This window comes from Pelmatolapia mariae, linkage group LG20, assembly GCF_036321145.2.
Source record: "Pelmatolapia mariae isolate MD_Pm_ZW linkage group LG20, Pm_UMD_F_2, whole genome shotgun sequence".
Lineage (NCBI taxonomy): Eukaryota > Metazoa > Chordata > Actinopteri > Cichliformes > Cichlidae > Pelmatolapia > Pelmatolapia mariae.
Genome location: NC_086244.1, coordinates 42,032,787 through 42,049,432, shown reverse-complemented (window position 1 = coordinate 42,049,432; position 16,646 = coordinate 42,032,787). Strand labels below are relative to the sequence as shown.

Below are 16,646 nucleotides of genomic sequence, written 5' to 3'. Positions count from 1 at the left end.
TTAATTGTGAATAGGCATTAATATGCATTTCCGTCGGAGGAAAGTGCTTTTACTCAAATTTACTATTACACTTGCCTGTTTTAATTTTTAACCTAAATTATTAGATGTTATATTTGCCAGTGAAGACGCTTTGAAAGACTTTTCTTTTCCATTCAGTGTCAGCACAATCTTTGTACCTAAGCAAATTTTTTATTACGTCACTTAACACTAACCTACACATAACTCAAGGAATGAAGCCAGTGTTTTTAGCAAAGTAGCAATTACCAAGCCCATCCTAAAAAGTAGCAACACTGCACTCCTGCGCTAATTTGCAGATCTGATATTTTATTCACTACAGAACACCAAAAAAGTTTTAAACTGAGGAAATTAATAGCATCCAATCTGATTTTCAGCCTTGTTTCATTTTGGATATTTCGAATTCTTTTTTAATGATATTGTGTATTGCAGATTGATTGATTGATAATATTTTATTCATCCCGAGATGATGAGAAACTCAAAGTCTTTGTACAATTGTACACTGAGGAATGTTATTCAGAAATGATTTCACAGCAACTTTAACGAGCAAATAAAATTGGCGATCATGTTATTGTAGGTTATTGTTGTGGGCCCACTTATTAATTGTCGTTGTCAGACCTAGCTCTACTCCAGTACTGTTTTTTTCTTTCTAGTTTGCGGTTTGTCATTTCTCTTCAACCTTCTTTTCTTTCCTTTCTTGGCTCAAGATGGCTGTTTCTCCCTGAGCCTGTGTCTACCTGGAGGTTTCTTAATGTTAAAATGAGTTCCTCCTTCCTAGGACTGTTAAGTCCTTGTTAGCTTGTTGCATCCTAAAATAACTGTCACCAGTTCACAACTGTGATGTGAACTGGTGATATAAAACCTGAACTGAAATGAATTGGATTCAAAGACAAGAGGCTGTTGTACCAACACTTTAATGCTTTTGATGCTAATGCTTTATTAGATTTATAAATCCATTAAATGTTATGGATGCAATCTTTGGCCTTTCTACATAGCACTGGAAACATAATGTTTAAACATTTAGTCTTCTCACCCTAAATGTGATATATTTCAGACATTTTATTTGGACTGGATGAGTATAAATAAAACAAATTAAAGTAAAAAACTAACCTGTGATATGAGGACATGTTTTATTTGGTCCTTTTGTCATTGAGAACTCAATAATAGCTTTGTTGCAAGCTGCACTGCTATCATGTCCATAGAGATTCCACAGCCGACCTGTCTGAGACATTCCCTAAGATAAGACTGCAGTGGATGAAAGAGACTAAGGGAGAAGGAAAAACAGAGAGCGAGAAAGGGATAGCGCTGCCAGTAAAGCAAGAGAGAAAAAGAGATAGAGCTCAGTGAGGAAATAGAGCAGAAGAATATGGGCATGACAAAAAGGAATCCAGCCTGCCTCCAGATGAGTGAGAGCTGCAAAACAACAGATTAGAGGAGCCTACGGCTTGTTCCTATGGAAACCTATGCCCAGGGAGACAGCAATGAGAATGCAGCAGATTGTAGGTCAGACACACCATCAGCGATCCAATCAGAAATAATCTATCTTGACTTATGGGTCAGTAAAGCTGGTGCCTTTCTTTGGCTGCTCTCACTGTCGGGGTCCCAGCGAGCAGAGCAGAGCAGTGCAGAAAGTGGTGGATCATTTTTAAAAACAACGCGACAAAAACTAAAACCTCTATGGCTCATGAGGTAGGGTGGCATTATAGGAAGCCCAGTCCTGAAAGACCTACAAATAATAAGAAATAACAGAGTGGAATGATTTGCAAACCATTTAATTCATTTCAATTTAGTTTAATTACCAAAAGCCAATTCACAACAGCAGCTGTTTCAAGGTGTTTTTACTATAAGGTAAACTCCAAAAGTCACAAGATCCCCTGTAAGCAAGTACAGGGTGATGGCTGGAAGGAAGAACTCCCTTGATCCAGAACCAGGCTAGGGGAGGGTCACCATCTACTACAACATCTACTGTTACCAGTTACAACCAGAAAATATCAGTTTTATCTTAAGGGTGGCTTATTGGATACCCTTAAAGATAAGGCGAGGCATCTCAAATGACTGAAGGGACTGTGCGCCTCCTTTGTGAGGTTATCCGGGCCTGTCCCACTGGAAGGAGGCCTTAGGACAGACACAGAACAAGTTGGAGAGATTATAAAATCAAGTCTGCATTGTAGGTCACAAAATGATCATTTCTAGCATTCACTGATGCTGTCTCTGTGCGATGATGAACTTTAAAATGAATACAAACATTTTTTGGAACTTGATGGCAGCAACACCTCTCAAGAAAGTTTGGACAGAAGAAACAAAAGGCTGGAAAAGTACATGGTACTGAAAAGAAACAGCTGGAGAATCTTAGGGACAAATTAGATTCATTGACAACAGTAAAAGAAGAGCATCTCGGAAAGGTGTAGCTTCTATGTATATTTACATTTTACACAGTGTTCCCACTTTGCACAGGTTAGGCCTGCCTATCTAACCATATATCTATTAAAGACATATGTCTGTCTGTAAATAGCATTTATTTAAAGTCCACAGCGCCTTCTAGTGGCTTGGAGAGGCACCATTCTGATTCATTTCTTTCACATTTGAATTATTTGTTGCTGTAGTCACTGATTTGTGTTTTATCCTACATAAATGAGTAGATATTAAAATATTTAGTAATACTTTGTTGTGAGCTGTGATTCTACCATTTGTTATTATCTAAAACAACATCTATATGTGCTGTGGCGTTTTAGTATCACAGCGATGTTGATAACTTGAATTTAAAATGCAAAAATGATACAAATTCTTCAACATTGTTCTGACTACTTAATTTACTCAAATTGTTGCTCCTGAAAATAGCTCTCTTGCAGAATCAACAGGAAGTGTTCAGAGGGTGAGGGTTCAAGAGGTTTCAATTCCACAGCCTTCCTTACGTTTAGTGGTTTAGCCCTGTAGATTATGACGTCATGGTAAAGTGGGAATAGATTCCACTCTCTTACTGGAGCCCAGGATAACAGTCAGGATTAAGTGCATGTAGTAGATGGCCAGCAACTGCTCATGAGCAACAGAGTTGGGATCAAGCGGCCTTGCTGACTGTTCTTCTGTGTACCTTAAGGAAAATAATTGGTGGATTTTTCTAGTCTGATGATGAAGAATATCATAGAGATAATGAGGGGCTTCTGAGGAAGGCGTCTTTTCACTTCTTTGGTAAGCTAATCAATCTCTAATGCAACTCATGTTCAGGAACATTTGAATATGACAACACAAAAAAGACGTGAGACTAAATTTTCAAATGGCATGAAACATACTAGCATGCATTTGAGCTATGGGTTTTATGTTGGAGTCAATATCTGATAAAAAAAAAAAATCACTAAAACATTTGTACAACTTTTTTATAGGCTTTGCCTGCTGTCTGTAAGAACCATTAAAGAAGATGAAGGTGAAATGGACCATGTTTGGCATGATTGTCTTCTTTCTGCTCTCTGTAGTCATGACCTGCTGCTTCATATGGCAATATAGGAAGCCAAAACTGAAGACAGGTAAAGAGCTGCTAGCCAGCATTGGCTTACACTCACATGAGATGTACAGTGTTTTTTAACCTGTGAGCTGGGCCTTCTTATCCTCTTGGTGTAAGTACTTATATGTAGGAGCTGCAGCAGGATTACACAAAGCTGGAAATAGCAGTAGGATCAGCAAGGAGCTAAAGCAGACTTTAACTCAGGCAGAGAGATAGCAGTGTACTGTCTGATGGTGTAAAACACACTGGGACTGAAGTAATATAAGAAACAACCCAGGTTTCTAACTTTGTGGCCCTAGGAGAATTAAAGCATTACATATTTATAGCACCTAATAATGAACGATGGGATTGTTTTGGGGCTCATGTGTACGCGCTGAATTTAATAACCTTTTTTTATTACATACGTGTTAGAGTGTGTCCCTTCAGTACATTAGAAACTGGATAACACTCCTGTTATTAAAACAACATTTATTATTAATGTATTTCCATTACTGTATTATTACATGTTCATATTTAATAACAGGCCTGGTCAATTAAAAGTGTGTCAACTACCAACCATCCAAACAGACAGACCATGATATTCATTTACTGTTACCTAAAGGGTAACAGTTTTTAAAGAAACAGTCATTGAAAAATGCCACTTTTCACATAACTTGTAAAATAAATATGGCTTGATTTCATATCCTCAAATCTCACACCAGCAGATGCTGTTGATAATTAATACCGGTCAGGCCTAACATTCTGACCGCTGACAGGTGAATTCAAAAACATTGATTACGTCTTCATCATGAATCCTGTTAGTGGGTGGTATATATTAGAGAGAGAGTGAACATTTTGTCCTCAAAGTTGATGTGTTAGAAGCAGGAAAAACGATTAAGTGTAAGGATTCAAGTGGGTCTGACAAGGGCCGCATTGTGATGGCTAAAAAAATGGATTTCCAAAACTGCAGCTCGTGTGGGGTGTTCCCGCTCCGACAGGGTAGCTTAAATTGCAAATAATGTTAATGCTGGTTCTGATAGATAGCTATCAGAATACCCAGAACATCACAGTTTATGGAGCATGGGGCTGGAAAGTTGTAGACCAGTCAGTGTGCTTACGCTGACTGGTCTACAACAATGGACACAACAGCGTCAGAACTGGACCTTGGAGCAATGGAAGAAGGTGACCTTGAGGTCCTGCCATACATGCTAATCCAGGATGTCTGTGAAGGTTCTCAGTCATCCAGGTCATCGTAGTCAAAGGAGCTTGGAAAGAAAAGCGTCTGGACTTCTTTAAGTTGCTTGAAGACGTTTCACCTCTCATCCGAGAAGCTTCTTCAGTTCTAAGGTCAAATGGCCGAGAGTCCCAGATTTAAACCCAGTGGGAGTGTCCCCCCAAAGAGGGACAAAGGACCCCCTGGTGATCCTCTAATCACATGAGCCAAGGTGTGAAAGCGGGTGTGGGACCTAATCAGCCAGGGTTTCGGGTGAGCTCATTGTGAAACCTGGCCCCACCTTATCATGTGAATTCCTGAGGTCAGATGGCCCAGGATGTGAGTGGGCATTAAGGCGTCTGGGGAGGGAACTCAAAACTGGATTATAGATGGCAGACAGTTGGTGTCGTAAACCACCGCCTCTGTTCAAAGATGGTCGCTCACAGTGGACATAGATGGCCTCTTTCACTCCTCTTTCAAACCATCTGTCCTCTCTGTCCAAAATGTGAACATTGGCATCCTCGAAAGAGTGACCTTTATCCTTAAGATGCAGATGGACAGCTGAGTCTTGTCCTGTGGAGGTGGCTCTTCTATGTTGTGCCATGCGCTTGTGAAGTGGCTGTTTGGTCTCTCCAATGTAGAGGTCTGGGCATTCCTCGTTGCACTGTACAGCATCCAGGATAATGCACCCAGGATAATGCACCCTGTCACAAAGCAAAAATGGTTCAAGAATGGTTTGAGGAGCACAACAAGCAGTCTGAGGTGTTGACTTGGGTTTTGGATTCCCCAGATCTCAATCCAGTTGAGTATCTTTGGGATGTTCTAGCCAACAAATCAGATCCATGGCTCCACCTCGCAGCTTACAAGACTTAATGGATCGGTTGCCAGTATCTTGGTTCAGAGACCACAGCGGGGCTGAAGGAACCAAGTTGCTGAAACTTCTCTTCTGATTTCCAGTGTGTTATAGAGGAGGTGGGAGTATACAACAAGCAGTTCTTCTGGACTGACAAATTCCCCTAGAGGTCAGAATCTTTAGATATGTTGATGTTTGGTAAATGGTTTTGGGGTTTTTTTTTGGGAGGGGGGGGGGGGGGGGGGGTTTGAAGGGCCCTTCTACATAAATATGATAAAAGGATACATATGTAAACCTACAACTGTTAGATCTGCTATCACAGAATCACCTCTTTTTACAGAGGGATTCACCAAAAAAGTGACAGCAGAAGAGATGTGTCCTCGCTTTCCGGAGCCTGTGCCACTCAAACATCCCATCACATCACTGAGGATTGCATTAGAAAAAGTAAATCTGTTCTGGAAATAATGAGTATATATTGAAATGTTGTTGAAATGTTACCTTTGGTCTTAATAAAGCTTCTCCTAACAGATAGATATACTCTTGAGGTCAAGAATTCACACCACCAAGCTACCTTCTATATCAGCAATCATGGTTTTAAATGACTCAATTCTATGGAATGGAAACTTTGGCAAGAGGAACACGAGCCACCCCTCCTCACCTGCACCCAACGAGTACACAGCGTACAGGTGAGATGTATTATTTTGCACAAGGTATAGTACTGAGGTATAAGAACATAACATATGAAGAAAAAAAGAAGTGGTAATTTGTCTAAATGAGTCCTAAAAGGTTCCCATAATACTAATAGTTTAATTTAAATAATTACTACCATGCATGCTGTAACCAGCAGTGTGATTCTTCTATTTGATGTGAGGCGCTGGGATTAGACCATAATTGCATAAGGCAAGCTTTCTTTCTGTGATGTGTGCGACTAACCCATTAAGTATGATAAATGCTCAAATCTGTCCAGTGGAAATATTATGCATTAAACCAGGATGCATTTATTTATGGCAGCATTTTATTGTGGTGTGCTTCCTTGCATTATTGTGACAACAGAATTGCAAGCCTCTCTAAGATCTTCCCCACGTTGATGCTATACAAACTATGGGAGGATGGTCTGGTGGACTCTTTGGATGACCCTCTGGAGAAGTACTTAGACAACTTCACTATCAAGAACCCACTGGGTAAAAGCAGGCAACCAGCATCCTCATCAGTCAGGACCCTGGGCATCAACACCCCTGCACTCACCCTGCGCAGGATGTCCAGCCATCTCTCTGGTAACCCCACAACCATTTTTTATATACGGCAGTCATCCTTGATCCATTAAAGCAACACAAATCAAATAACTGTTGAGCCTGTGTAGCCAGTCCAGACCTCTGAAGCATCAGTTTCACAAAGACTGACTAGTCGCACTGGAAGGGACACAGATAATCCACTTACAGAAACTTCACTGTAAGACCTAAAATAATAACATCTTTGTTTGATAATTATGAAAAACTATTATTTTTATTGTTCAGCTTCCAATTCAAAATGACCATTAGAGATCAGAAAGTGAATGCCACCATTATATAGCAGAATGTTGCCATGGTTACCACTGTCACCTAACCCAACAGCTTCCTCCCAGAGACATACATGTTAGGTTAATTGGTTATTCTACATTTCCCATAAAAGTGAGATCAACATAGTGCTTGAAATGTATAAAATAACGCGCTGCATGAATGCACAGTTGAAATAGGACTTGCAGCCTACAGTGCTGTGAGTGGTCAGCAAAGTCTGCAATAAGCAGCACGCAGGGTAGTGGTGACATGTGTCTCAGTTTCAACCAGATGACATCGTGTTCCAGGTTTTGTTTTCGGTAACTGGTTATTAGGTTTAGGAAAAGACCTTAGTCTGGGTTTAAAAAAATCTCAGAAAAGCTTAAGAAATGTTTCTTAAATGTAAGAAATTATGAATTTTCTAGTTTACCAGACTGATGATACCAATACACTACTCAAGTGCAATTAATTTTAAAGAATTAACAGTGATAGGGTGGCAATATGTTGCAGTGGTTCGCAGTATCACTTCCCAATAAAAATGCTTGAAACTGACTCCAGGCTGGTTGGAGTCTGTCTTATATATTGTCTCTGACTTCCTCTTACTTTCTAAAGAGGTTAACTGGTGATTCTAATTTGTCAGTTCATGGTTGTCTGTCTCTGTGTGTTGGCCCTGCATTAAACTGGCAAAATATCCAAGGTGCACCTTGCCTCATGCGCTACAGGAGCTGGGATCGGTGACTACCCTGAATTGGATAAGCTGTCCAAAAACTGATGGATGGGAAGGAATAATAAGCTACTTGAACAAATAATGGGATCATTTTTGACAGAGAGATAGACTTTTCCCAATATAGGCAAAGATGGCTGATGAGGATGATGCCCTTCTGATGGGTACTCCTGTTACGTCATAGATAAATATCTCAGTAAACAGTAACGGTCAATATAGGTCTGACACAATATGAAATTCATAAAGTAAGCACACGCCTGCAACCCACTGCAGCACGCCACAACAAAAGCTGCTAGACAAATGATGAAGGAAAGGCAATGTCATGGTTTTACAGGGACATAAGTGCAAGTCACAGGAGGCAGAGTAAAAGACCGATCTTTAATAATGAGCTAAAGGTCTTACAGAGGTGACCGATCAATAGCGCTCTCAATCGTTATGAGTGCCTCAGGAAATGTGTAGAGCTAAAGAAATTTAAAACTAATATCCAGTATGTGAGTGATCACTTAATCATGTGATTACTGACAAAAACCCTACCACAAGAAATAAATGTGCATAGTCAGTAAGCTTTTAATTTAAATTCTCCTGGAATTATATAGCATTTCTTTACATCAATAGTTGCCTTAAGTTGATATATATTATAGGGTAGAAGGCCTACAGAGCCCACCTGAGAAAAAGTATTTTTTTATAAAATGTTTAGGTCAAGTGAAGGTTTCATATACAAAGTTTGGTGAAATATTTTCATGAATCACTTTATTAAAGCATAAAGTCATGAACAAAATACCTTATTCAATAAGGTTTGACATTTGTACAGGTTTACCAAGAAGATTAAGGTCAACTAATCTCCTCTGGAGTGGAGACACACGGGAAGCCCTTAATTTGTTACAGGATGACGTCCTTGTAGCAGATCCAGGAACTAGGTAAGTTACCTTATTTCTTTCTCAGTATTTGAAAGCTTCATTTCTTTGATATGTTTGAAAATTGGGGACATATACCCCAGTGTTTCCCAACCACTGTGCAGCGGCACATAGGTGCGCAGTGGAAGATGATCTGGTCCCACCTGAGTAGTACTCGGGCAGAACAATTACATTCTCTTCAACTAGAGGGCAGTATAACCACCTGCTCTGATTAAATAGGTTGCCAACTGCCAGTAAAACAGAAGAAGAAATTACATAATAGTCATGCTGTGAGATGATGTAGCACATAGTTGCAATAGATAAATATTTGAAAAGAAAGCGTAGTCCATCTGAAGGCTTTAGCATGAGTAGGTGGTCAAAAGAAAGCAATTAAGGCATACTGGGGACAAACTGAGCCAATTGCGCTCTACCTGGTGCGCAGGGAAAAATGATCAATATGCTTTTTGAGATATTTTTGTTTGGTTGTGCGCCATGTGATTTTTCTAATGTGAAATTTTTGCCATGGTTCCAAAAGGTTGGGAAACACTGCTATACCCAGTATACAGACTATAATTGTCTAGTATTTTTTTAGGTACTCTGTACCCAAAGAGGATTTGCCAACATCTGTAAGATGATTTTTTCTTTTCCCCCAGATGCCACTACAGCAATGTTGCTTTTCCTTTATTAGCCAACATCTTGGCCCAGAATGTGACTGGCACTGACTTTGAGAGCTGGGTTTCAGACAACATTCTGAAGCGGCTCAGAATGGAGGACACTGGTTTTAATTTTACACCAGCAATTCAGAGGAAAATGGCTGTGGGCGTGTACAGCAATGGAAAGCAAGCTCCCCTTTACGACCTTGGCTGGTACCGGCCTGCAGGTCAGATGTATTCCACAGCAGCAGACATGGCCAAACTTATGATGACTCTTCTTGGTACATATGATGTCATTCTGCTCCGCCAAGACACCCTGAACACAATGATGACCCCGATCATCCAATGCCACAGAGGTTACTTTGCCAACTTCACTGGCACACCATGGGAGATCAGTGAACAGTTTGGCTACAGCGTGGTGAGAAAGGATGGTGACCTGGATGGATTTGCTGCTACCCTCTCCCTTGTACCTCGGCTCAAGCTGGGATTGGTGATCTTGATGGCAGGAGTTCGGCCAACAGACGAAGACCTTGTGAGCCAGGCATATAGCTACCTAATCCCGGCACTTGAGAATGTTTTCAGGGAAGCTCAACAACCTGTCAGAGCACCACCTGACCCAGCTCCATATGTGGGATTTTACACTTACAGGAATATGACATTCTATGAGATCAAGGCAGATTCAGATGGTGTGCTGCTCATGCAGCAGTTTGGACCACAGGTTGACACAACCGTCCCATCTAAGTATCAAATTATTAGGCTGGATTATCTGCAGGACAGGGTTTTTAGGGTGGTGTTTGAGAGGCCATACCCTTGCAAATTGAAAGTAAATAATATCTCAGTCTCCCTGGAGGCACAGGACAGACAGCTTTTCAATTTTTACCATTTCAACAAGAAAGGTGTGGCACCAGGGTTTGACTGCCCTGGACTCAATACATATAGGATGATGAGGATAGCTGGCAGACCATACTTTACCTCATGAAGACTGCACCTTTAAACAAGTCCATTACTAAAACTGTGAACTGTATCAAGGAAATATGCTGTGAAAACTGTTTTTGGCTGTGTAGGCAATGAAAGACTCTCTTGTGCAAATCTAAAATCATCAATCCAGGCTGTGTTTTAATATTATTCACTGTTAATCCTCTGTTCGTAATATTGATTTAGTTTTGTATATTTACATTTATTTTTGAAAATCATCCTTTTACCAAATTGTTGGCACAAGAAAAGCAAAAGTTTCATTATTGTGCATATTCTTTGGTCCTGCAGTGTTGCAGCATCACTTTTTATCCAGATCCTAGGGAAAAAAGTAAAGATGTGTCTATGATAAAGTGGAAAGAGAATAAATAAATCTGATTTTGTAGTCTGATTTTTTACCTGTAAGCATGATGTTTTATGAAGTGAAAACATAAATATACGTACATGCAAGTTTTCCACATTTACTAACCCCCTGAAGATTTGGGAAAAAGATTTCAAAATTTATCAGCCACAACATGACAACACGTGAACACAAACAAGGTAAAAAAAACAAACAAAACAAAACCCAAGGGTGTTTTTTAATTTAATAAGAAAAACTAATACACAGCTAAGTCATCAGAGGCCTGTATTACGAAATAGGATTTTAGTTTAACCCAGACAACTTCAGGTTTAACCCTGAGCTTTCTGTACTACAAAGGTGGATCACTTCTTTCCAGGGTAAGTCGTCCTGGTAACTTGTGCTGTGAACCAAACCTGCTCCAGATCAGTGATCAGCAGGTATGAAATGACCACCTAATGACCAATCAGTTCTCCATCAGCATCCTCAGAAGATTCCTCGGACCTCTGCAAGGAGAGAGAGAGTGTGTGCGTCTGTTCTCCAAGCATTAATATAAAATAGGACACCTGACCTCAAATCAAATTTGTAGGTACATTATGTTTGAATTGTTTCTGTGCTTAATCTTCACTCTGAAAACCTTAAACAGCACAGAGTCTGTACCTGAAAAAATAAACCAAACAACTATCACTTCATGGATTCCAAACTGTTCAACCTGAGCTGTCTTTCTGATGTACTCATTTTTTAATTCTGTCCATCCTGCTCATCTGTGATGTAATCCTATCTCTGTCCTTATATATTGATGACTGAATTACCTCAAAACTGTTCATGTTAAGTACTTTATGAATGAGAAAATGAATCAGAGTGCCAGTTAGCTGGTTCAGGTGCAGCAGGATGGGAGGAGTCACACAGAAACAGTACTTTATTCACCGTGCCCAGTAACGTTGTTTTGCGCTGCAGCAGTCTGTGTGACAGTGAAGTAAAGAAATTGTCCGTTGTGACATTTCTCCCATCAACCAAAAACGGCCGCATCAGTTTCATGGCCACGTTCTCTGCCAGCCTCTCTCCCTTCTGACGACTGGGGTCTTTTCCCAAGTAAGGAGATGCATTGGAGACATATTTGGTCTCCAAATCCGTGGCCATCCAGAACTTGATCCCAAATTTGTCTGGCTTGGTTGTGATATACTGTGTGAATGGACAACAAACCTTGGTAGGGAACAGCTGTTCATCTATGGTCATGTGTTCTCCTGGAGTGAAACTCTTTGCACAGTTCTTGTTGAAGCGTGTCCAGATGTTGGAGATCGTCGCAAGTTTGTCTGTTTTCACCTGTTCTGCCTGCATGTCCTTGTCATCAAATTGAAGCTGTTGCATAATAGAAATGAATCTATCTCAGGGCATTGTCTCTGTGATTACTGGCACCAGAAATCTCAATGTCACTCATGTCACAGAACTTTTCATTCTGTTTTCACACAATTTTTTATAAATAAAACAGATTTGTGTTTCCATATATTGTGAATGTGTCTTTCATATTTGCAGGTCAATGTGTGGGATATTTTGTATAGACACGGCAGGCATTTCTGAAGGTTGTAACACAAAGGTTTGGCCTGCCTTGGATCTGAGCTGTGCCAGGTCTCAAAGAAAATGGGTGGTTTGCACAACAAAAGCAGTAGGAGAATTGAGCTGACGACCTGTGAAAATCTCAGCAGGGGTGAATAACACCTCGGGACTTGCACCAGAAAATAAAAAAGTCAGTAATTTAGTGTTAGGACTCATCGGTGAGGTAAAGTCCAGTCCAGTCTAAATCCTTAAAGGAAGAATATTTTCAGGAGACATGACTGAAGCGTGGAAACAGCATTGTGTCTTCATAGCCTGGCACTGAGGTGGATCAGCCAGTTTCAGGGAAAGCGGGTGTGCATCTATGCCGGGAGCTTTTGCTTGTGGGTGATTCTCCGCTAATGGAGGTTCTGAAATTATAATTTCGCTGAGATGGCGAGCGACCTGAGCCACTCAATAACTGGATGGAGCAGAGAGAGGAGTTCTGATGGGGTGAATAGATGTAGAATCAAATCAAAATCAAATCAAAGTTTATTTATATAGCACATTTCAAAGACCGAAGTACACCAAAGTGCTTTCCATAAGATCATAGTACAAATAAAATCAATATATAATAAAATTATAAATATGAAAATATAATAAAATGGTTACATAATCCAATGCAATCCGGATGCAAATTGCCCTAATTGACCTTAAATACAATATCGAACATATATGTTTTTAAACGTGATTTAAAAGACTGAATAGAGTCCGATGCGCGTATATGGAAAGGAAGTGTATTCCATAACCTAGGTGCTGCAACGGCGAAGGCACGATCACCTCTGGTTTTCAGGCGAGACCTAGGTTGCACTAAGAGCAGTTGGTCTGATGATCTTAGTGCTCTTATGGGGCTATACGGGCAGAGAAGATCAGCTAGGTAATCAGGTGCCATATTATTTAGTATTTTGTAAGTAAGCAATAAAACTTTAAAATCAATTCTAAATTTAATAGGAAGCCAGTGTAAGTTTGCCAAAACAGGGGTAATAGAGTCGTACTTTTTTGAGCCAGTCAAAAGGCGAGCTGCCGCATTTTGAACTAGCTGCAGTCGTTGAAGGGAGAGTTGTAGGCCCATATACAAGGAGTTACAGTAATCTAGCCTTGTAGTAATGAAGGCATGAATAAGTTTCTCCAAATCCTTGTAGGGAATATAAGATTTAGCCTTGAAAATCAGACGTAATTGATGAAAGCTGGATTTAACCACACTAGATACCTGTTTATCTAGTTTAAATGAGCTATCCATAATGACTCCAAGGTTCCTAACAGCATCAGTAAGATGACTAGCAGCAGGACCAAATATGTCATTCAGCCGTCCTGGAGATGTATCTCTGTCAAAGACAATAATTTCTGTCTTCTTCTCATTTAATGTAAGAAAATTTTGTGATAACCATTCCTTAACATCCCTTAAACAATCAAGCAGAAGATGTAATGGGGAGGACGCAAGTCCTGTCAGATGAAGATAAATTTGAATGTCGTCAGCATAACAATGAAAAGAGACATTATGTTTAGCAAATATGGAACTCAAAGGCAACAAATACAAGGAAAACAACATAGGACCCAACACCGAGCCCTGGGGGACACCACAACGAAGGCGAGCAGGTGTGGAAGAATATTTTCCTATCATGACTGAGAATGACCTATTAGAGAAATAGGATTTAAACCATGTAAGGACAGTTCCTTTAAGGCCAACTACTTGTTCAAGCCTTGTCAAAAGAATATCATGGTCAACAGCGTCAAATGCTGACGTCAAATCCAGTAAGACTAAGATTGCGGGACACCCCGTGTCAGTAATTAGGAGAAGGTCATTGAAAACCCTTAATAAAACAGTTTCAGTACTATGACGCTGTCTAAATCCAGACTGGAATTTTTCATATAGACCATTTCTCTCTAAATAAGTCTGAAGTTGTTGAAGCACTAATTTCTCTAGGATTTTTGACAAAAAAGGAAGTTTAGAAATCGGTCTGTAGTTCGCTAGCGTATTATGATCAAGGCTAGCTCTCTTTATAACTGGTTGCACGACTGCATGTTTAAAGGCAGTCGGAACACAGCCAGATGACAATGATAAGTTCATTAAAAATAGGATACAGGGCCCGATAGTATCGAACGCCTCCTTAATTATGCGCGAAGGGATGGTGTCAAGCAAAGAGTTTGAATTTTTCTGGGTATTAATTAATTCTTTTAACGTTGTGAGTGATGCCAGTTCAAACCGATGGAAGGCAGCTGAACATACTGAGATTGAGGCATGATTTACAATCAGGGGGTGTGAGGCCCTTAACAGTGAAATTTTGTCTACAAAATAGTTCAAGAATTTCTCACAAAGGGCCGGGGAGGCATCTATCAAGACATCAGGGCAGGGATTAACCACTGAGTTAAAAATTTTAAATAGAACTCGAGGGTTATGACTGTTAGTTGCAATAATGTTTGACAAGAAAGACGTTTTAGCCATTTTAGCGGCCTTCTGATATTTGGACCGGGTCATGTACAGGATGTCTAAAGACACCTGGAGTTGATCTTTCTTCCATTTCCTCTCAGCTAGGCGACAATCACGTCTGAGGGCAATGGTAGATTCATTTAACCAGGGTTGACGAGAGATATTACGGCGTTTGGTCTTTACTGGGGCTACAGTGTCCAAGATGGAGGAGCATGTAGAGGTAATAAAGTTAACTAAACCATCAACCGAGAGGGAAGCATTACTAAAGTCATCATAGCAAACAGTGTTAGTAAAGGCCTCGGAGAAGAGGGCAACAGACTCCGAATTAATCAGGCGTGTTAGGCACTGTGGGCCCTCAAAGTTCAGTTCCAAGTTACATGACTGGACGTTAAACATAACTGGGAAATGGTCCGAAATCCCAGCATCTTTAATGTCAGTGATGGCAATATCCAGGCCGTACGACAGAACCAAATCCAGCATATGCCCTTTAGTGTGAGTTGGTTGTCTAACCCACTGAGTAATATTAAATGAGTCAATGAGGGATAAAAAATCCTTGGCGAGGTGGTCAGCCTCACAACATAAATGAATATTAAAATCACCACAAATAAGAACACGATCATTAAGCGTTAGGATAGATCCTAGAAGGTCAGCGAATTCGCTGATAAAATCCTTAATACGTTTTGGAGGGCGGTACACTACCACGCAGAGAATCTGAGAGGAACCAAGCAGCTCCAGAAGTTGTACCTCGAAGCTGGAATATGAAGCAGAGGGCAATTGTCGCACTCTGAATTTAGTTCTAAAAACCGAGGCAACTCCTCCACCCCTGCCCACAGTCCTAGGAGTGTTGAAGAAGGCGCAGTCTAGAGGAAGAAGTTCCGAAAAGGGAGAGGACTCACCGGGGCGGATCCAGGTCTCCGTTAAAAACAAAACGTCCAGCCTAGACGCTAGCAAAAAGTCATTTACAATAAAGGACTTGTTCGCCAGTGACCTAGTATTCAGTAGTGCCATCCGAAGAACGTCGATTGTGTCACTCCTAGATGCACGTCCCAGCTGGCGGAGATTGGTGTAATCCACTCCTCTTCCAGTGTCCCGCTTCAAACTCCAACCAAGTGGAAACTCTGCTGGTTGTACCATTGGGGCTTGCTGACCGGCATAGTGAATCCATCGATAGCGACACTGTCTGAGGGTATACTGAGAAAGCCAAAAAGCTTCTGAGATGGAGCGGCAATTAACCACTCCAAGTGCTTTTAAATGGGCTTTAATTCGAACGCGAACACCACTCCGTCTGCCCCGCTTCCTATGCCGTTTTTTGTGTAATAGAAGGAACGGCAAATAGTATGTACAGGCGGAGGAGTCCGTTCGGGTATGGGAAAAGTATCCTAAATTCCGATGTGAGTCCGATTTTTGGTGATAAAAAGGTCGAAGATTTAAAAGAGTTTGTCGGTCGTAGGTAATTAGTGCAGTAGTGTCCGGAGAGCATAATAAAATTAGGAGGACAAAGAGTAAGCAGTACTCAAAAAGCGGAGTCCACAGACGGCTGGCCGTACACAATGGCGCCATCTTGGTCAATGATTCCCAACAGGTTCCCCAGGATGGCCGGTGAAGTTCGGTCTCTCTGAAGCCTGATCATGTCATTTAGAGAGAAGTGTTTTGGTTTCTTGAAGTGCCTGGAGGGAATTCGATGAAAGTGAGCAGTAGAGGTTTTCGTCTGATGGTATGAGGGACGAGGGGCCCATGGTGAGCACAAATCATTAGATGCTGATGGGTGTTTGCATAAAAAAAACGATTACAAACAGCACGTAGATGGAGAACCTGAAGGAGCGTGTCTGAGGTGTGGTTCCACTCCTGAAATTCAGATAAATTATCTTTGTTTGGTATTGTGGTCTTGTCATTTCTGAAATGTGTTTGACAGAATAGTAAACAATCAAAGTGTGGAAAAGGAACCATTCAGAAATTGTTTT

General features: G+C 40.7%; 1 protein-coding gene across 1 annotated transcript; it reads left to right on the top strand.

Moving 5' to 3' along the window:
- Positions 1–3,004: 3,004 nt before the first annotated feature.
- On the top strand, positions 3,005–10,721 carry LOC134618577 (putative beta-lactamase-like 1). The gene is made up of 7 exons (XM_063464038.1): positions 3,005–3,201; positions 3,393–3,533; positions 5,897–6,000; positions 6,085–6,242; positions 6,610–6,830; positions 8,624–8,729; positions 9,359–10,721. The coding sequence occupies exons 2-7, from the start codon at positions 3,428–3,430 to the stop codon at positions 10,335–10,337; spliced, it is 1,674 nt and encodes a 557-aa protein (XP_063320108.1). The 5' UTR covers positions 3,005–3,201; positions 3,393–3,427; the 3' UTR covers positions 10,338–10,721.
- The last annotated feature ends 5,925 nt before the right edge of the window (positions 10,722–16,646 follow it).